At 48.5% G+C, this 20,401-nt stretch overlaps 1 protein-coding gene across 4 annotated transcripts; it reads right to left on the bottom strand.

The window, feature by feature from the left end:
• Positions 1-1,162: 1,162 nt before the first annotated feature.
• Positions 1,163-19,776, bottom strand: ETV4 (ETS variant transcription factor 4). Of its 4 annotated transcripts, none has more exons than XM_064473623.1 (12): positions 19,383-19,776; positions 19,168-19,261; positions 18,945-18,992; positions 13,282-13,335; positions 9,455-9,581; positions 8,691-8,849; positions 8,064-8,308; positions 5,659-5,733; positions 5,491-5,559; positions 4,959-5,131; positions 3,788-3,889; positions 1,163-3,136 (listed from the first exon to the last, which is right to left on the bottom strand). In XM_064473623.1, exons 1-12 carry the CDS (start codon positions 19,425-19,427, stop codon positions 2,915-2,917), a joined length of 1,413 nt encoding a protein of 470 aa, XP_064329693.1. In that variant the 5' UTR covers positions 19,428-19,776; the 3' UTR covers positions 1,163-2,914. The 4 variants fall into 4 exon arrangements, with proteins under 4 accessions (XP_064329693.1, XP_064329691.1, XP_064329692.1 ...); XM_064473621.1 differs by having other exon boundaries at positions 19,168-19,264; positions 19,383-19,775; XM_064473622.1 differs by having other exon boundaries at positions 4,959-5,128; positions 19,168-19,264; positions 19,383-19,774.
• Positions 19,777-20,401: the final 625 nt, after the last annotated feature.

Below are 20,401 nucleotides of genomic sequence, written 5' to 3'. Positions count from 1 at the left end.
ATGAGCAGAACTCTGTCTTCAGAGGATTTTCCATGAAGAATAATGATGTCTGTCTTACCTGCCTACAGTGGAGCAAAGCTCAGCTGTGAATTTGTATGGTGAAGGGATACCGACATAAAGGCGTGTTGCACTGGCTGAATATGCTGTCACGCAGTGACGTGCGCTTCTCCCCGCTCAAGCGCCAAAAGCATTCAGCTCGGGAGAAGACAGCTCTGCTGTCTCTATCAAGAGCTGTGGCAACTTTTCTGTAGGAACAGTAATGTGAATGACTAAAGCGCAAAGCTGAAACATCTTCTGTGTGGTGGGATGGGGCTGGCACTTTCAGGACCAGCATGAGAAATTTATGACACTTGTCTATTACCTCCAGCGTCTTGCCCTAATCAGCTGCCTCGCTGCCTCGCTGAACTAGAAACGCAGAGTGTATTGATTGACTTCCAGCTCTCTGATCTGGTTGTTATGAGTCTCTGCCCTTTGGAGGTCACTGCCCCTCAATTATGAGAACCTGATCTTGCCGATTCCCAGAACTGCTCTGCAGCTATCGATCTGTTGCACTGACTTGACAAACCTGGGTGAAACATGGAGCTAAAATCTCATCCACATCTGAACTAACTCCCTGAATTCCCTTTCTGGAAGGAAGATTGTCTGGGCCCACATGGGTGGCTGTGTCCTGGCTGGGCTCTCAGCTCTGCCGCCTGGGACGGGGTGCCACTCGGATTGCTGGCGTGCCCTGCGCTGCCCTGGTCACGTTACCAGCTCAGGCAGGAACATGCTCACTTTCCTAGCCAGCAACCTGGAAGTGCCACTGCTCAAGGCAGAGATGAAGTTCAGGGGAAAGCTAATTAAAACCATGGAGCTTGGCTTAGTGGCCAGCATACTGAGTGAGGGAGCGTGGGCGATGTTCTCCGCTGCTGCAGAGAGCAGTTCCCCCGACAACAGGTGCAGCCAGAGGTTACACATTTCACTGTGATCTTTCAGTCATGGTTGTATGACTGGTTGCAAAGATCTCAAGGGATTGACGTGTTCATTTCTTGAACTCTGCCAAGATTCAGAACTAAACACGCATCCCTGAACTCTCTGGATCAGCTACCAGAAGCTGCAAGCTGATGCCAAGGGGATAGGCAAAGCAAGCTCAGAAGGTAAAGAGGACTAGCCAGGGGCTGAATGAAGGTGCACTGGCCAAAGACATAGACCAATTTATTAATTATAGTATTTTTACACTCATAAATAGTAAAGGCAGCTTATACCAATGGAAGGGTTCCCCTTCACCCTCACTTCTGGGACGCCAGAGGAAGTGTGCTTGCCAGATGGGAGCAGGGCAAGGCAGGAGGGCCAGGAGCTGCCAGAACACCAAGTCTCTGGACCACAGGGCGTGCAGAGGCATCAGCAGAGCAGGCTGCTCTGAGTACCTGGCCTCTCCTCAGGCAGGGAGAGCTGCCTTTCGTGGCCCTCGTGCCCAGGGACAAGGCTGGGAGCGTTGGCATTAGCCATGCAGGGGAGAGTCATTGGGGGAAATTAGGCTTTCGGGCAACATACAGAGTTCCCTCTACAGGCTACCACATTGGCAGCATTGGTGATTCTCTGTATTCAGCAGCTGGAACATCAATGTGAAGCAATAGGAAACAGGCTTTTTCTGTATGGGTACACTGTACTGTCCCTATCTAACTGGGCACATGTCAGAGCTGCTAGCTAAAAAGTGAGGCACCTCTCAGTGAGGATGTGGTGCCCACTATAAATGTTCACTGTTGTGGAAAACCAGTCAAAGTTAGTTGTGTTGCATGTGCTGCACTGGGCTTCAGAGATAGCTGCCTTTATAAAACATCAGGATTTCCTTCAAACATGCAAACATCTGTGAAGGTTAAGTGTAAATTCAGATATTAAGAACTATGTATGGTGTAGGTTACTTTGTAAAGCATTTTCTTAACACGCCTCCACCAGGTTCTTTTCTTGCCTCAGACGATTTTCTAGCCAAGCCCAGATGGGCACACTCAAGAGCCTGACAGGTCTTCAAAGATCCTGAGGATGGTTGTTGATGAAGTTGTTCAGTTTGGAAAAGCCACAACGCTACAATGGACTGGTGGCTCAGGCCTTGCTGACTCCTGCAGTCCCTCTACCTGAAGGAGACGTTGGCTTTCACCTGTGTCCCAAACCAATGCAGTCAGACAGCTCTGTAGTTCCCCTAAATTTTAAGTATTGCCATGCATTCCAGGACTGCTCTAATCCTGGCCAGTGCCTCCAGCTACCCTGCTCAGAGAGAGTGCCTAAATAGCAGATAGTCCTGGCATGAAGTGTTATGAGCAAGGAGGCGATAAGGCAGGAGCATGCGCATACAAGACAACAAGTATTCCCCATCCCCACAAAGCCGCTCAGGCAAGGTGTGTGACCACCGTGTTGCAGCCATCCTGGGAAGAAGGCCAAATTGGCCTTGCAGAGGTGAGTCCATGTGGGTCGGAGCCATCCCTTGCTGAGGGCAGGTTACACAGAGGTTCAAGTACATGTACTGAAGGAATGGAGTCAGCAGCAGCATTGTAGCATCCTCACATCTGAAAAAGAGCCCGGTAGGATGGCATCTCCTCCCTCACCAAAGGAAGGGACAGCAACAGGCTCGTCTGTTCCAGCTGGAGGCAGCCATTACCCGATATGCTGCTGAAGCTGCAGCTCCGCTGCTCAGATGTCTGCATCGCTGAGAACGAGTGCCATCCTCACAAATATGAGGGTCTTATGAGCACACAAGAGCCCTGTCAACTGTCAGGTGATTATCCACGTGTGTACCTGAACACTTTTCCTGACCAAAGCAGGTATTCATAGTTTAGTGCTGCCCTAGGCTGGCCTAGCAAAATGCTTATACTGATTGAATACTAACCACACATCTCCTTATATACACAAGCAAAGGAGGCACAGGGTGCTCCCAGCAATGCTAGTATGTGTAGCCTTTGCTGTAAAGCTGTGGAGGGAGGCTCCCCAGGTCTGGCAGGTAAGTGGCATTCTCATCCAGGTGAGAAAGAGGCACTGTGTCCTCCTCGCTGATCTGCCGGTCAAACTCTGCCTTCAGAGTTGGCCGCTGATTATCAGGGAAGGCCAGAGAGAACAAGGCTTCAGGCTCACACACAAACTTGTAGACGTAGCGCTCTCCAGCCACCTGCAAGGAAGATATGAGATGAATGCTGCAGGCACACAGGCAGCACCAGGCAATGCTCCTCATCAGCAGAGGAGGCTTGCAAAAATGTCTTGCTGCTCTAGCCCATTGCCCTGAGGCATGTCAGAGTTGTAAATTTCTCCTTGTGCTGTCCTTCTCTGCTTCTCTGGTCTCCCCTGGAACAGCTCCTGGGAAATGGGATGCTGCCAGCTGACTCCTTGTTCAGGTAGCAACAGCATCAACAGTCCCTGACCAGTCTGTACTGTGACATAATTACACTCACAGTTATCCTCTCCAGCGCCCTGGGTATGGAAGAGACCATCCCTAACACACAGGACCAACCCCCAGGCAACCCTTCACCAACAGCAAGTCTAGACCGATCGTATGTCCTGCAGCTGCCTAAGTTCTCCGGATTGCAGACATATGCAGAAAAAGAAAGAAATAATGATTGCCCTTTTTTAAATTTCCTGTGTGTTGCCTAGATTCAGCCCCTTTACACCTTCCTCATTTAATTACTGCAAAGGCGAGTTATGGGGAAAGAAAGCCCAGGATGCCTGGCTAGCTCAGGTACATTCTGTACCTGTAAGACCTGCTGTCTCTAAGACAAGAAACATCATTGAAGGCATGAAAACTCCATCTGCTTTGCAAACTGACCTTCTGCATGATGCCTTTCTCATAATAGTAGCGAAGGGATCGGCTCAGCTTGTCATAGTTCATGGCTGGACGGTTCTTTTGGATACCCCACAGCCTGGCTACCTGCAGAATAAAGTAACAAAGTGCATGAAGGTCTGTGAACCCAACCAAGGGCAAACCAACGTTATCCAGCTGGTTCCTTTTTGAGGTGCGGTACCACAACACCTAGAAACATTCACAACATTTAAATAATAGACTCAAACAATAATTATTTAGCAGCTTTTCAACATGAGCAGAACTCAAACTGGAGCACCCTATGTCAGAGGGGCATTCTCCTTGTCACTACAGAGCTCATTTGCTGTCACCACTTCTCATCACTCTCCAGCACTCTCAAAGCTTGAGGATGCTAAAGGGCTGCTTCATCCTATGCTACGCTTTGTCTTCAAGGGTTACATGTTTATCAGGAGGCCAAGTACAAGGGAACACCTCCATTGGAAGACCCATGTGCCTTTCTTCCTTCTTAGTAGGAGGAAGAATCATTTTCAGCTTTGTCCATGAGGCTCAGAAATCTGTTGTAGGCATATGCCAGCCCACCAAAACAACTCATTTGCACTGAATCGTTGATAAGTAGCAAGAACAGTGCTAAATGGAGCTCTAATTGGAGCGAGATATGAACAGATGTTACAGACATATCTCCCAGATATTATTAGATATCACTGGGTTTTTTGGAACATGACAGCATTAGAAATTACACCTTAGTTAACATCATTTTTGATATAAAAAATACATTTAGAGTAGGACATAGTTTCTTCCAGATTTTTATGAAAACTTCTGTAACCAGTAGGGTTCAAAACTCCAAACCTCAATGTCATCCTCAAGTATGGAGTGTGGTAAGGCAGCGCAAGTCACTGCAAGCTTGAGAGTGGAGAGTCTGGGGAAGTGGAGGCAATGGGTAATTTGACTCACTGCATTGCTGAGACTCTAAACTTACAAGCAGCCTTTCTTAAACCTGATATTTGTGTCACCTAAGTGTTCTGACCCCTTCCGAAAACCTTGACTTGCTGCAGGGTCTAGCAAGTACTGCTAGTAGGCAGGAGCCTTCACAGGACAGAGGAAAAGCCACCTGGGAGTTTGCAGCCTCAGAAGCAGTGGCTGCTCCCTCTGAACCTGTAGAGAAGATAAATGGTTTCACCTCTTCTGGCTCAATGAGCTTGAACTCCATCCCTCTACCAGTCCAGGCAATGAAGTGGGAATTGGTCGGATCGTCCAATAAAGCCACAAGAAATTGCCAGAGCTGGAGAGATCCCCGTCTCTGGTATTGAGGTCCTTCCCGGTATCCTCCGGCTTCCTGCTTGATGTCTCCTGCTAAGAACAAACAAGGTGTTTATAAGGGTGACAGTGCAAAAACAGTTGCCAAAAAAAAGCACATTTCATAACTATTTACCTGGAATATTTCAGTTCACATAAAACAGAGCGGCCAATTCACCAGCAGCTCTTCCAAGAGGAGCTCTGATGAACCTCGCAATGATGCTACTTATGCTAGAAGGCCTGACTGCTGCTAAAAAAGCTCAAGAAATGGTATACCAAAAAGCCAGGTATGACCCACAGCTAACACACCTGCAAGAACACAGTGTAATGAACTATGCAGAGAGTGGTCAAGTGGCTAGCAAAGATGCTGGATAACCCTATCTTACACCCAAACTGGAAGCCATTCTTTCTCAGACCTTCAAATTTTTCTGGAACAACACAGACATCATCAGTAAAGGTCCTCGTCTGCTTGTCGTAGCTGCAGCCTGAAAGAGAAGGCAACACAGGCAGTCACCAACAAAGACAGGGCAGTACCGGAGGGCAATGCAATGCAGGGAGATGACGACAGTCACCTGGTTTCTTACCTAATATGTCTTCTGTGTTTGAATGACTTGGATAACTCTCAACATTTATGTACATGGAAGGACAGCCAGGAACATCTACAGAACAATTAACAAGCTAATTTAATTTAAAAGCACAGGAGGCAGAATGACCTTGCTCTCCAGAGGTGGATAAGTGCAGCTGTCTAACCAATGTCCCCTTAGGGCCCTCCCGAAGGCTTAGTGCCAGACTGATAACTTTTCATGTCTCAGCCATCCCACCACAACCTCGTCTTCGTCATGCTTCCAACCATTAATCACACTAGGAAATTTTTGTGGTACGATCGCGTGGCTTCCTTCAGAGTAGCCTGGATAGCCAGTCAGTCACCTATGCACCACGTTAAAACAAAATCTTGGGCAATAGGCTGAAGTTGTATGACACCTCTCCCCCAGCCTAGTTTAAGACAGCTATGCACTCTGCTACTGTCCTCACAGGTGAGCAGGCATTACATTTTTCCAGGGGTACTATGATGATGTTAATGGAGAGCTGCAGCACCCGAATGTTCACTGCAGCCAGTATCTCACAAAAGCCATTTCAGATGTCTTAAGTCTCTCTGGCATTTTCACATCGCATAGGGCGTTCTCACAACAGTTGAGAAAACATAAAGGAAAATATAACTTGAGTTTGAAAACAGAATCTTTTCATGACCTCTGTGCAGCATATATTGTTGCCTGGACGCTGCAATTTATGTCTCCTGTATCTTATTTTCCGAGTCCTGCATTTTCTGAACCAAACCTGTGTTCCATCCGCAGCCGACATGGAAGCTTTGGAAAGATTCACCTTACATTTCCCTCATACCCCCATGTAAAGCCACTGCTTCAGCAGACATTCTGCTGTTACTAAGGGCAGAAGGGTACCCTGAGCTGACAGCCTGTGTGTTATTACAATCGTAAACTACTCTCACAAAAAAGCATTCTTCCGGGTTTGCACATTTTCTTCACCTCTCTGGACAGAAGGACCCAGTAAAAGTGTAATATCAGCATAGCCACAGCGGTGCGTTCTAAACCCTCATAGGAGCTTTTTATTTATGTATTTATTTCTGCTAAACGAAACAATTCAAAATGCGCATTAAAATACCAGGAAACCAGAAGTAACATTCGCTCTAGAAGAGGGTATTGTAATGTCAAGGTAGCAAGTCTTTAGACAGGCTGAAAAAAAGATTTATTAGAAGATGCTGAAAAAATAAGATTTAACTCTTGTGGAAAAATAAGAGGACTACCCGATTGACCTGGTATCTAGAGAGCTATTTTTGGAATTATAAACTTTTTTTCTCCTGTGATCCTCCGAAATCTCTGTCTGCGCTGTGTGCCCTGTTTGTATGGGGATTATTAGCAGGTGGAGGCTGCACTACGGAGGCGCGGAGCAGCACGCCTGCACTGAGCTGAGTCAGCCCAGACCCGGCTCTGCGCTTATGCCTGGCACCGAAATTGGCCAGCTTATTGTTAGCCCCCCAAGTCTCTTTAGGCTGTTTTAGTTTTAGACTCTTAGATCTGTTTGTCAGCGCAAAGCTGGTTTTGCATGGTAAACTCCAAAAATGGGGCACCAGCTCTCTCTGTGACCTCCTGCAGCGAGTTTCCAGTCGGTGTCGGCTGCTGGTGAGGGGCTTCAGCGGTGAGAGCTGAGACCCACCAGCTGGGCAGGGAGAGCTGCATCTGTGTCTCCGTTTTGCGAATTAAATTCTTCTGCCTCCAGCCAGGGAAAAGGCACTGGGCCGGGCAGTGCCGTGAGCTGCAGCTCAGGGCTGCGCCGCGCAACCCCTGCGCCCGGAGCAGCCTTCCTCCGCCAGCGCCTGGAGGTCCCCCCTGCTGCGGGGATCTGAGGCCGTTTTTCTGGACAAGCTCCAAGATATTGGATTCCATCCTTTCTGCTGCTATTTGCAGAATGTTTTCACGATAATTTCTTCAAAGCTGACCTCACTTCTCTCCCTTTCTACGACCTCTGAGCTCACGCATCGCCTTGAAGACAAAAACTCCCTGTGAAACTGGGGCAGCCCTTTTCTCCATTTCTGATGGTGCGAGTGGGCTAATTATGAATTTTGAGGGTCTCCCCAATGGCTATTTATGGAAAAAAAATGCCTGCCTTTAATGTGGTTTGAATGGCCTTAACACCACCTTCTAGCTCCTGTATCTTGTTAAAGCTTTCCACTATCTACCAGAAAGTGCTTCTCAGAACACGTTACAGAAAGTGAATGTCCCAGCCTTCTCTTGGGTGTAGTAAACGGACAGAACTGTTCACATTTCCTGCTACACAGCCAGTTTCCCCGACCACACGCTCCTGAAGATGAAGTGATACTGTGTGAAAGCCCAGAGACCAGCAGTGTTCACCCAGGAGGCTGCTCACCCCTGCTGGTGCCTGGTTCACGTGGTCAGGAAGAGCTAGTTCTGCCTACCTGAGTCAAACACGTGGTCCACCTGCTCCTGCTTGATCACCACAGCTGCTGGGTACTGATGGCTGCTGCCTGCCCCGCTTGCTTGCTCATACTGTGGGTCATGGTACTCCTGTTTGAAGCCCTGATGCGAGTACTGGAGGCAGGGCTCGGGCATCTGGCGCTGGTAGGCAATGGGGTCTTCCTGGGCCATTCCCTGGGAGGAAGGGAAGGAACGGCACATCTCCACAGGTGGCTGATACGCAGAGCTAGAAGAGGGGAGAGGACATGGGATGGCTGCTTTCTTGGTCCTGGTGCAGGGCTGGTCGGGGGACAGAAAACTCCTCAGCCTCAGCCAGTTACTAGGGCGGTAGGAACTGCACGCATAGCTGGGGCAAGGAAGGGACCCCAGCGAAAGGTGTTTCCAAGGGCAGCTTGGAAACAGAGCCCATCATTCACAAAATCTAACGGGCTTAAGGTTATAGACTTCTTCAGGCAGCAGTGGTGGGTCCCAGGTACTTTGGATGGGGGTGATCCTGTGATTGCTCGAAACTGAGCACTTTAACCTGGATGCTGCAGCCCCTCCTCCCTGAATCACCAAAGAGGGCAATCCTTCTTGCCAGTGGCTGCCTCCTCCTGGCAGTAACTCACCTGTTTTTGTTGAGGTATCCGCAGCTGGATGTAGGGTGGGGTGGCCCCGCAGGGGTCAGGAAGCTCCTGTCCTGTCTAGGGAACTGTTGGAGCGGTGACTGTATCGGGGGTCCTGGGTTGGGGGACTTGATTCCAGCTTGTCTGGGTTGATCATAGGCACTGGGACAGTCAAACAGATATTGGAGAATTACAGTTCTCCAAGAAGGACTTGTGGCAGCACCTGGGGAGAACGCGTCGCAGGCAGACAACGCTGTCTGCCACCTAGGCCAGAAACCTCCCAGCATCAGCTCCTTCCTTTCTGGTTATTAGTTGCCCCCATGCACAATAGCCATAAACCTTCAAGCAGAAAACTGGAGAAGGTGTCTGCGCTGAAGAAGCCGCGCTGTAACTCGAGCAAATAGCTGGGGCTGGGGGCAGTGGTGTCAGGGAGCAAATTGTGGGACAGATTTTGGAAAGCAATGGGGGGAGAGAGGCATGTGACAGATGTCAAGACTGCTCTCTGCATCAGGACACTGAGGGACAGCTCTAGGAGCAGGAAAGAAGAGGGAAGCCCAGAACCGCCCTACACAGGTCTGAGCTCTCCAGTGCAATAAATGGCAGCCTGCCGTTAATTAACCCACCAGTTAATTTGTACCGCAGCCCGTGTGCACTGCCCTTACCCAGCAGACAGAGCAGGTTGTTGTCATAACGCTTCGTTATTAGATAACGCAGTAGCACTGGGTTTCATAAGAGCTGCCGTCCCTCCCCTGTGTGAGCTGTGTTACCTGGCATAAAGGCACTGCTCGCCATTGTGGTACTGGAATGGCTGCTTATGGTTGCAGGAGAGTGTGGGGTCCGAGGAGGGACTCGGTGGCTCCTTTTTAACCTTAGCAGGAGGACTGTGAAAAGCTACTGTGGGAGAGAAATGAAAGAGCAAGTTGACACTTTTCTTGTTTATGGAGAGATATTTTTATCAGCCAGTAAAAAGTCAGCCGAGACACCACCGCCTTGTCCTTGTTCAGCTGGCTCTGGGGGAAACAGCTTACTAATACACACAACTGTTCACTTCCCTGAGCTCTACCCTTCCTTTAGTAAGGGTTGTGTGGTACACCAACCTTAAAAGGGCAAATCTGAGGTAGTGTTAACCTGCTCTGTGATAATCTAGAGCACTTTGAAAAGGATTTAGAGCAGGGATTTCCCAAGCAGTTCGGGGCTGGGACAGACTTTTTCTGTTATGTCGTAAGGCCGTGCACATGCTCTGTTTTTCAACACACGAAAGTAAAGTTTTGATCTGCATCATGCAAAACCTTCTTTCAGCGACGTATATGGTAAGCATGTCTTGTGAGTAGCATTACCACCTAGCACTGCACTAAATCATAATGTACTAATATGATGACACATTGTAGATTTCCTGGTAGTATTGTTTGTCCTGTAGGACAATAAATGTAAGGTTTTTGCAGACATAGCTACAAAAGCTGAAGGTTTGCTGTGGGAAAATACCATTATACGCATTGCATACTGCTACAGGCTGTCACGAGGCTAACTTGCTTACGGACACCTTATACAAGTAGTATTTTCAGAAGCACCTAACCGATGTAGCCAAAATCCCTTTTCCCCAGGAACTGCATCAGTGTTAAAGCACAGTACAAAGCAGAAGTCTGACTTCCGAGTCCTTGCTTTCACTATAATATACCTCACAGTTCAAAGAGCAGCTTGTGGTCTTCTCCGTAGCCTCCCTTTGAAGTATCTAATGTCATTAATTGTATCAGGTTTGTACTCCAGCACTCAGGAGAAAGGCCAGGCCCTTCTACAGGATACTGTGATTTATGGGGGAGGCTGCCACGCTGGCACTCAGCAGCTGCCCACGTCACTTCCAAATGCAGGTTTCCCTTTGTTGAATCTCTTCTATGCTAACAGTCCAACATCCCTGAATGTGGGACTGGGGGAATCTCATCCGCTTTGCTCATCCGAAACTCCAGTGACAGTCAGGAAAAAAAGTAAAAACGTTCCTTTTCATTTTCAGCGCACTCGTCTGTGGTCATGGCCTGGTGCAGGCAAGGAGGGATATTTCTGGGCTGGTTAGAATTTCGTGAATAACAAATGTGGGTTGCAGTTCACAGCACCAGGAAGTAGGATGTGGTCATTGTTACTTCTTATGCTTAATTAAATCCAGCAGGGAGCAAAACTTCCTTCACTAGTTCCTCAGAAAAGCTTATCCTGGCTGAAGGACGTGGTAAACATCTTCTACCTTTGCCTCTGGGCTCTGCTGCCGCTGTTAGGAGGTCACTGACACTTAGGAAGGAAAGTAACCCCAGAAAGCTACGTAGGTCTAGGCTTGTTTTTCAAACAAGGGAAAGATCTGCCCTCCAAATCAAAACTGTGAGCTTTTAATAATGCTAGCTCCAGTCCTCCTTCTCCAGCTTACTCCCACCTCTTCAAGCTGACGTGATGCTGTTTACAAAGCCTGGGACGTCCAGAGGTGTGATTACGGTTTTAAGGATGGACAGTAACATCCTCGTCTGTTAATACCTCATATTTTTGCTGAGTTTATTTCAGGACTGACCTGAACTGTATGTGCACCAGCTATCCTCAAGCCAGTTCTCCCTCACATAAAGGACTAACTGTCCCTTCAGAAGCGCTGCAGCAAGCAGCTATCAAAAGGGCTGGAGGAAAGGTTGCTGCTGCCTCTTAGCATGCAGTATTTAATGCCACTTTTTATTGCAAACATCCCTCCCCCAAATTAATTTTATAAGCAAGAGGGGAAGCCCCCCCCCCAGTCTGACTCCTCCCTGTCTTCTGTTTCAGCCTACACCAGAAAAGCCCATCATTACTCTTCACATCACGCCAGCACCCAAAGGGATCCAAACAGCTTGACAGCATCAATATAAATAAATAAATCCAAAAGATAAAGGCCCTCATATTGTTTCTGGCTCCTACTCCTTCTCAGGGACAACTGGCTCCCTGATCTGCTCCTGGGATTGCCATCAATCACAGCAGAGGGGCCTGTTCGCAGACGGCTCTGGGCACTGCCCAGACTGATGGCAGGTGTGAGTGCAGACCCAGCGGGCCTGCCCGCTCCTGGGATGGGTTCAGTGCCCGAGTGTGACACCCCTGCATCTGCGCAAACACCCCAGGCCCAGGCAAGGGTCGAAAGAGAAAAGCATCTTTCCATGCCTGGGGCATCCATTTCCCTTTTGTCGTCAGCAGCTTTTTTCATGTATGGAGTAAACAGATATATAGAAGCCATGTGAAAATGCAGCTGTACCAGCTGAGTCTTGGGGCGGGGGGAGGAGGAGGGGAGGAATTTGCTCCATCCATTACCCTGAATCCACCAAAGTTTCAAGAAGCTGGATGTGCTAGGACCAGCCAATCCTTTCCGGCCCCTAATAGCTGGAACAGGCTATCGCATTACAACTGGCTTATTCATTCATTCAGAGTGAAACATGGGACCAGCCCTCTCCTTGGTTCTAGGTCAGAGAGAGGAAGAAACAAGGTATATGACTCAGAGAGCAAGACCGGCTGTGCTGCAGGGCCGAGTCCAGGAGAGGGATGTGGAGAAGAACAACTGGTAAAAGTGCTTCATTTTAGTTTTCAGGGGGAAAGCTGCCCTGGGCAGAGCGGGCTATCAGCATAGGAGGGGCAGCAAAGCAGACTGCACCAGCTTTAAATGGACATCTCTACTCTCAGTTAGCTGCCAACTGTGTGTATGCCCAGGGAATGGTGAGGCATCTTCTTGTAGCCTTGACGTGTCCGCTGGAAGTCAGGCGCCGGGTGCTCGCGGCTGCTGGCAGCGCAGAGCTATTCAGAACAGTCTGTATTGGCTCCAGGCAGCAGCTTCTAAATGAGATGGTGGCATGCCGCGAGGTCCAGCTGAAGCAGGCCCAGTGTGAGAAAAGCAGAGTTGCGTGGCCATGGTGTGGAAGGCTCCTGTACGTACACTTGTACCTGTGCAACATTCAGCTCTTTCGTAAAGTGAAGTGCTTTGACCAGTTCTCAGAGCAAACTTTGATGGTACCGTCCGTACGCTTGTGTGCAAACACATGCGGTCTGTCCCGTGGGCAGTTCCTAAGAACAGAGAGCAAGCAGGCTGGCGAGCTTATACCTTCAGGGATACTGTGCCCTCATGCTGTGGCAGGCAGCAGGCAGGACCGTCACCTCACAGAGGCCATGCTGGCAGCAGATGCTCGGCCAGAGGCCACGCAGGTGAGCAGAACCCCCAGAAAGCACCTGCAGGAGACACAGCACCCAGAGCTCCATGTACAGTCCGATTCCTTTTGCTTTGGGAGGAGTAATAGCACAAATTGTACCTTTGATTGTCACAGTAACGCATTTTCTCAGGTGTTCAGGGGTGCCTAATTATTCACACACCCCCCAATTAAAATACCCATCTGTCGAAGCCACTCTGCATAAAGGACTGCGGTAGTTACCACCGCACAAAGACACTTCTCCGTTGGGGACGCTTAGCCTGGTTTTTTTTGTCACACTCGCAACAATGTAGGAATAAAATGAGTACTTCAGCCTCAATGCTGTGTGTTGCAGTTACATATTTGTTTGGTTTAAGTGCATCCTGCCCTTCTCCCCCGAGATGTGTGAGCACCCCCATGCTACTTACAGTTTTCTGAATGAAAGTCAGGCACAAATTGCTCATCACTGTCTGGAACCTGAGCTGCCAGGGGAGGGAGGGAAGGAGGGGGGAGAGAGAGAGAGGACAATTAGATTTGGCACTTTGCATGGTATAATTAACAGTAAAGCAGAAATAAGTCTATGCAGGAAAGGTCTGAGCTTTCTGCTAGGAGGCACTTTAGTGACTAAGGATAGTTTCCCTTTGGGATTAATGAACACAGCTCTTCTGCCTGCAGATTTACCCCTTAACAGCCTCTCAGTGTTGTTCTCCCTTACCTTGGAAATAAGGACAACAGCAAGTTCATCAGCTCGGGGTTAACAGTTTTTGTTAGAAACGTAACACGCAGGAATTTCTAAGCATTTAGCATAGGAAAAACTACCACCAACTGATCAACGGAAAGGCTATGCCGAAGTGATGAGCATAACAGGAAACATCTATGCCTTCGTATTCAACCTTTCAGTAGCTCCGGAAGCAGTGGGTAGCTTGGCACTAGTGGAATAGGCTACAACTTGTAAATCAGCAGGAGGAGAACATTTCAGAAGAAGAAAGATGAAATTATCCGGTAGCAGCACAGGGAAATGGTTAATAGTGCCTGGCATGCGTGTGTGATTTCGCAAATGGGAAACGTAAGAGGAAGTGCTGGTGTAGTCACAGACAACCTGACAGCAAACAGCTGCTCTTCCCCCACAAATGGATGCAGTAAAACTTATTTCTAGGCATCTGCCCTGGGGACAGCATTGTTAGTACAACTCCAGCAGTAACAGCAAGGTCTAAGATACTTGAATATTTCAACGATTGTCTAATAAAGACATCTGAAGATCTGCAGAGGCCTCATTTACCTTGGAACAGCCTGCCTCGCTGGGACAGGACGCTGCTGAATGTGCTAAGCCGGGAAATAGTTAACAACATTAGCATCTCAATGTTAAGAAGCTTCAGGCTTAATGCCTCCAGCCTAAGGACAAACTGGTGAGGCTCATGTGTTTGTCTGCTGACTTTTCAAGTCAGCAGCACGCTTTGTAAGGTGATGCCTCTTCATAACTCAGAGGGTTGTATTTATTCTGATTTACAAAGACTAGACTTTGAAAGAGCTGTAAAGCCCAGAGGGATAGTTTCCCCACAGCAACCAAAATGGAGGCACTACAAGAGTCTTTCACTGCGTACTTCACTGTATGTTTCATCACTTTCTGGAGTACTTATTTTAAATTAAAATTTAAAATATCAGAATTACTCTTCCTGTGATGCCTGTGGAAGTCGTAACGGTGGTTGAAAGATGGTTCCCGGTGAATACTGGCAGCTGTGCTGGCCCTTAGGGCATCATTCATGCCAATTCCTCACCTGCCTGTGCGTAGCTGCCTGCCTTTTCTGATCTCCAGCTTAGGTCATTCTGTTCATGGATCACCCACCACAACGTGGCCTTAGCCTCTGTCTGGGTTCCATCGAAGCCATTGCAAAATAGATAATAAAGCAATGAAATGGCACAGTGGAAGAAAAAGAATTTTATTGTCCTCCTTCACCTACAGGTTGACTCAGCAAGGTACACAGGTGTGTCCTTGAGAGATTATTCCAACATACAAAAATCAAATGTTATAATAGTCTATAGTGCTATTATAGTAAAAATCCTGTGTTCAAACAGTGTATGTGTAATAGTGCTTTTCTGATTTCACAGAGGGATCAGCTACACATAGTCTCCTCTAGCTCCTGCTTCTCTTATTTTCTGAGAAAAGCTTTAATCAACATTGCCCTCCCATTCACAGAGGGAACAATTCATTCAGATTGTCCAACTGCAGATATAATTGTGCATGCTTGCCCCATTCCACGAGACGGTTTGTGCCCATCTTTGCTTTGCAAGAGCTGTGTAAGCACGACAGGACAGTACCCTTGGACAGCCTGCACAGGGTCTAGAATGCATGGGCTTGTGGAAGCACATCTCACAGTCACATCCTTAAGCAATAGGACACCAAAGCGAGTGATCCAATCTGACCTTCTCCCTGACGGCAGCATCGGTATTTATTTACAAATACCTTTGCATTCTTCCCTACCACAGAAAGAAAAGGTGCTAAGGAAGGAAGAGATGCACACCATCCTGCTGCCAGGAACACGTTACTGATCAGAATTTAGCCATGTTCTAATACACAGCTCTTTTTTTCTCTGTTACCCAGAGCCTCGCTCAGATACAGCCTCAGCCCACCTCCTGAGCAGTCTTCCACCACCAGAGACAGCAACTAACGTAGTAAACTCAGGTCTGATAAAGAACTAAGCTTTTGGGTGTGCCCTGAGAGAGGCTGTGGGGAGAACCTTAACCATCGCACGTCTCGTGTTAGAATATTGCGTTACTTCTGACAATTACTTTTACATCCCTTTGACTGCAGGGAAGGCAGATCTTACAGCAGAGCGTGATTTCACAAAACCTCTTGCAAACTATTGGTGAAAGAAACGCTGCTGCTAGTTCCCAACAGACAAACGTGGAGCTTTTGTTATTGCAGAGTGGACAAAAGGTTGCACCCTCAGCTGTAAAGCAAAGGTGATGTACTCCAAGTAAAGGGACGTGGGGAAGGGAAGCCCACTAATCTCAGCTACTTGAAGCTAAGCTAGACAAGACATGCCAAAAATAAACCTTAGGGAATAACGCTGTGTTAACAACAGGCAGTGGATTAGGACAGAACTAGCCAAGCTCTTCGCACTGCAGTCGCCGTTCCTTAAAATAACCTGTATGACAAACTGGAAATATAAAAGGTGGGGAACAGAAAAAAACCCCAAACCCGCAAAATTAACTTTATGAATTGTCTTTAAAAAGCAACGTTGTAATAGAAGAAACAACAGGGATCACGTTGTATGAGCTGAGTTTGGATTTCACAGCCTACTACTGCCTTGAAGCTACTACTGTCTATCACGTTGCTGACAATCTCGCTAAGAGAATTACATACTAAAGCAATAGACCACAGAAAAGATGTGAAGTGAAGGGCATGGCTGGAGTGAGAGCATGCAGCCTCGCTGCTGGACAGTGATGCTTGCAGACAGCTACAGTCCTGTACGAGAAGGCTAAAGTGCCGGTTGCCAGAAGAAAATATAAGTTGTTACATTCATTATCTGCTTGACATAGCTGCAATACAGAAAGACATTCTCTTGTTCTCCCCAAACCAGCATCTATACGTAAAATAACTGGGATACCTAATCAGACATTTAAAGCCCAACCCCAGGCTTATTTTAGCCACTCAGACTGCACGGATCAACATGTGCCTCACCATCTCCCACACCGCTTTCAAGACCTGGAGCACCATAACTAAAGCTTTCAGACTAAGGATACACAAAGAGGCGCATCTCGCGCCTCCTTGCAACCAGCACAGATAACCAATTGCCTGTGACGCTTTTCTCCAAGGAAGTTTTTTCATTTCTCTGAATGCCGAATCACTTGTATACATTATTTAACTTGAAATTAGTTCCATGCAGTTATGAACTGCCGGCTTCACATCACTGCATTCAAACAGATTCTGGTAAAAATGGTGTAGAGGAAAACTTTAGGTTTTTAGTAACAAGGCCTAGGATTTTTCAGCATCTGTTTCTTTTAAGAGTCATCTATGCAGACATATAACTTTTAGACTTTTACCCTGCAAATGAGGAATGAGGTGTTAACTGACACCTCACTATTAAAAACTGACACTATTAAAAATAATCCAAAAAGCTAACAAAGAGATACTCCTATGAATGAAATGACACAAATATATATATTGAGACATATACACACACACGTAAACATAAACACACACACATATAATTTAAATTTGTTAACATTTTTCATATGGCTGATTGTTGTGAATTTATATTTCCAGTTTCCTTCCTTCCAAGGTTTGTTTCTGTTATTTCAAAAGTAGCACCAAGAACTATAAATAAAATAACAGCTAAATTTCTTAACTAAATGTGGTAAAGACAGAGACTAAGTAACATATTTCACATTTTCACTTTCTTTTCTTTTTCTTCTGTGTTGTTTAGGAGGGTACTCCTACATTTCAGTTGCCTCCATCTCATGGACAGATGCTGACAAATAGAGATGTACAAGAGATCAATGAAAAAAAATTATTTTCACCATTCAGGAAAGGAGTTTGATGCAGCGGTGAATACAGAAACGCAAATTATAGTTTGCGTCAGAGGGCTATTTCTCTTGTTAAAAGTCTGAAAGTGGGAGTCACCATAGGAGAAAGTATTTCCCCATATATGCGGTCTAAAATCGTAAGCCAGGATATTAAAACGTGCATTGAATTTCCCAAAGATTTCGCCTGGACGCTGACTGGGTGCTATGAGCTATTAAAAAAAAAATAAATCTGCCTCCGTTCTAAAAACATGCGATAGGGGTTTCATTCTCATTTACTAAATATGTATAATAGCAGATTACCTCTTTCTATACAGTGCTAAGAGACCACGTGTGACCTTCCCTTCACCCAGGGTATTTCTGAATTCATGCTACAAACACTGCTACCGACAAACTGAGACTCCGCAAATTCTTCGGATTACTGAGCTAAAAATATTAAACATTAGAAAGCCTAAAACGGAAGGTCTACCAGGAACCCATTCTGAGGCAAACTTATTGGCAGCTCAAGGTTTTTGAAGATTTAAGAGAAACCAGCCTCAAGCGCATTTAGCAGATCTATTGGATGACCAGCAGTTAATACCCATTTTTCTGCTCTGAGGTAAGTTAGGTGAGTGCTTCAACCCTGGAACAGCCTCCAGGCAACTCCTCCTGCATCCTTACAATCCCCACGCTCCTGAACACTGCCTGATCAACGTCATTTCATTTCAGCTCGAAACGAACAAAAATATTTAATTTTTTTCCTTAATAATCTTATTTAGTTGGCAAATTACTTTTTGGAGGCTTAAAAAAAAAAAAACACACGACTGTTTGACAGGATTGTCCTTCACTTGTGGTAAAAATTAGGGGAAACAACCCTGCTCAATAGCAATATAAAAAATATGTATGGCGTTTTGTTAAATATTTGTTAAGTACCTATATCAGAATAAGTACTTTGATATTTATCAATAGTCTGTACTTGAGGATATGTTCTGGATTTTCCAGAAAATGGATCATTTTTAGAATTAGAGCAAATTCCCTACCCTGTTTAAAACTAGTTTCACTTGGAATTAACAGGACACCCTGGGATATTGCAGTCAAAAGGCAGAATAATTTAGACAGTGAGCTGAACGGTGTGTAAGACCCAGGAAGGTCCCTTCAAAGAATTATCTTAAAGAAAAAAAAAAGTTAAGGCAAGCACTTTGTTCCTCAAAATGAAAAGAATAGTTTATTGTTTGTTTAACCCCCCCCCCCAAAAAAAAAAAAAAAAGAAAAACTCAAAACGAAAAGCCCCAACGTTCTGGCAACCAACAACTATAAGTGACAAATTAGCATAAAATCGAACCAGTTACAAGTAGCCTGAAACCCAAATTGTAAGCAGGGAAGTGGGCCACCTGCCAAGCTCCATTCATAAGCAAATTCCCAGCACAATGGAGCGATTCAGGCGCCCGCGGCTCCGCAGCCAGAGGTTGGCAAGTCTGGAAAAAACACTTCATGTTCGGAGCTCGGCAAACAAAGCAAAGGAGCAGCACAAACGCCAGAAGACAAGCAACTGGAAGGCGAGCACAGGCGAGCGGGGGAGGGAGCCTACCTTCCGAGAGCCAGGTCTCCTGGAGCTGGCTCAAGTCCTGGAAGAGCTCTGCGCGAGAAGCCAGGGGTTACCGGGGCGGCGCGGCGGGGCGCTGCGGCGCGGGGGTGCCGGCCGGCACGGGGAGGCGGGCGCGGAGGCGCAGGGGGACGACCCGGTCCCCGCCGAGGAGCCTTCCCCGCCCGCTCCGCCCCCCCCGCCCCCCCCCGGCCCCGGCGCCCCTTACCTTCCGAGTCCCGCGCCGGCGGCAAGCCCGGGGCCCCGGGTCTCTTCCTGGCGCCCATGAGAGCTCCGCCACCGGGAGCCGCCCGGCCCGGAGGCTGCTGCGGAGGAGCGGATCAGCGCGGGGTCCCCGAGCGGAGCGGGACCCCCCGACCCAGAGGCCCCCGTGTCCCGCCCGTGTGTGTCCCCCCGTCCCCCCGCGGCGGGGCCGCCACTCACCTGCGGGAAAGTGAGCGGCACCTGCTGGTCCGGGTGCCCCTTCATCCTGCCGCCCCGGCGCTACCGCCGCGGGGCTGCCGGCGCTCGGCGGGCGCCCGGGGCGAGGCTGGCGGCGGGCCGGGGCGGCACCGCGGGGCGGCCGCCACCCGCCGAGCTCAGCGGCCGCGGCGGGACAGCCCGCCCGCCGCCCCGGGGCGGCGCCACCGCACGGCTCCCCGGACGCGGGACGCGGCGACGGCGCCGCGGCTGCCGAAGCCCGCGGCGGGAGGCGGGACCGAGCCCGGCAGCTCCCGGCCGGGCCGAGCCCCCGCCGCCCCGGGACAGCGGGGCCCCGCCCCTCGCGGCGGCGGCTCGCGGCCCACGCGGAGCCCGCGGCGGCCCCGCCCCGCCCGGGCCGTCAGGCCGTCGCGCGCCCGGGGCGGCCTCCCATTGGCGCATCGCCTGGCTCGCGGCCTCGGCTCGCCCGCTCCTTTGTTTCATTGACTTTGTGAATGAAGCGCCGGGCCGGGACGCGCCCGCCAATCCCCGCTCTCTTTGGCCTTCGCCCGGCGAAAAGTGGGAGCAGCTTTAGACTCCAGGACCAATCAGACGGCAGTGCTGGGTATTCATTCAAGGACGGAGCTCCCATTCATAAAAAAACCCTCCCGAAGTTCATTCACGAAAGGCTGTAAAGGCGCTCCCGCGATGCCTGCTGTGCGTGGCAGAAGTGTGCTTAGCCCGCGCTCTCAGGCTCCCACCGGCGTGGCACACGACCAGGCCTGCCCGTTCTCACGCACACTGCAGTCATTTTAAAACAGTCTTCAGGTACGTTCAGTTCTCTTCTGGGGAAGTTCTGTAAGCTTCAACAAGATTCGGGGGAAAAAAAATCACTCGTGCATCTGGAATGAAAATAATTAAAGCCCTGGCTGCCAAAATCAGTGTTACTTTTACGAATGGTAAGGGAAAGAACATAAAATAAAGATCTAGTCCTGGGACTTGCACGCCAAAAATGTGGGCTCGTGTGCCTTTGTGCACACCGG

This window comes from Phalacrocorax carbo, chromosome 25 (genome assembly GCF_963921805.1).
Source record: "Phalacrocorax carbo chromosome 25, bPhaCar2.1, whole genome shotgun sequence".
Taxonomy (NCBI): domain Eukaryota; kingdom Metazoa; phylum Chordata; class Aves; order Suliformes; family Phalacrocoracidae; genus Phalacrocorax; species Phalacrocorax carbo.
Note: the sequence above shows the minus strand (reverse complement) of the source record. Positions and strands in the feature narration are given on the sequence as shown.

Excerpts from the sequence above, each read along its gene's own strand:
- ETV4 (XM_064473621.1), bottom strand. The coding sequence starts at position 19,427 with ATGAAGGGGCACCCGGACCAGCAGGTGCCGCTCACTTTCCCGCAG. Across the intron at positions 19,265-19,382 it reads TGCCGCTCACTTTCCCGCAG|CAGCCTCCGGGCCGGGCGGC; the intron begins GTGAGTGGCGGC and ends GCTCCTCCGCAG. Across the intron at positions 5,734-8,063 it reads GGACCACGTGTTTGACTCAG|ATGTTCCTGGCTGTCCTTCC; the intron begins GTAGGCAGAACT and ends ATTGTTCTGTAG.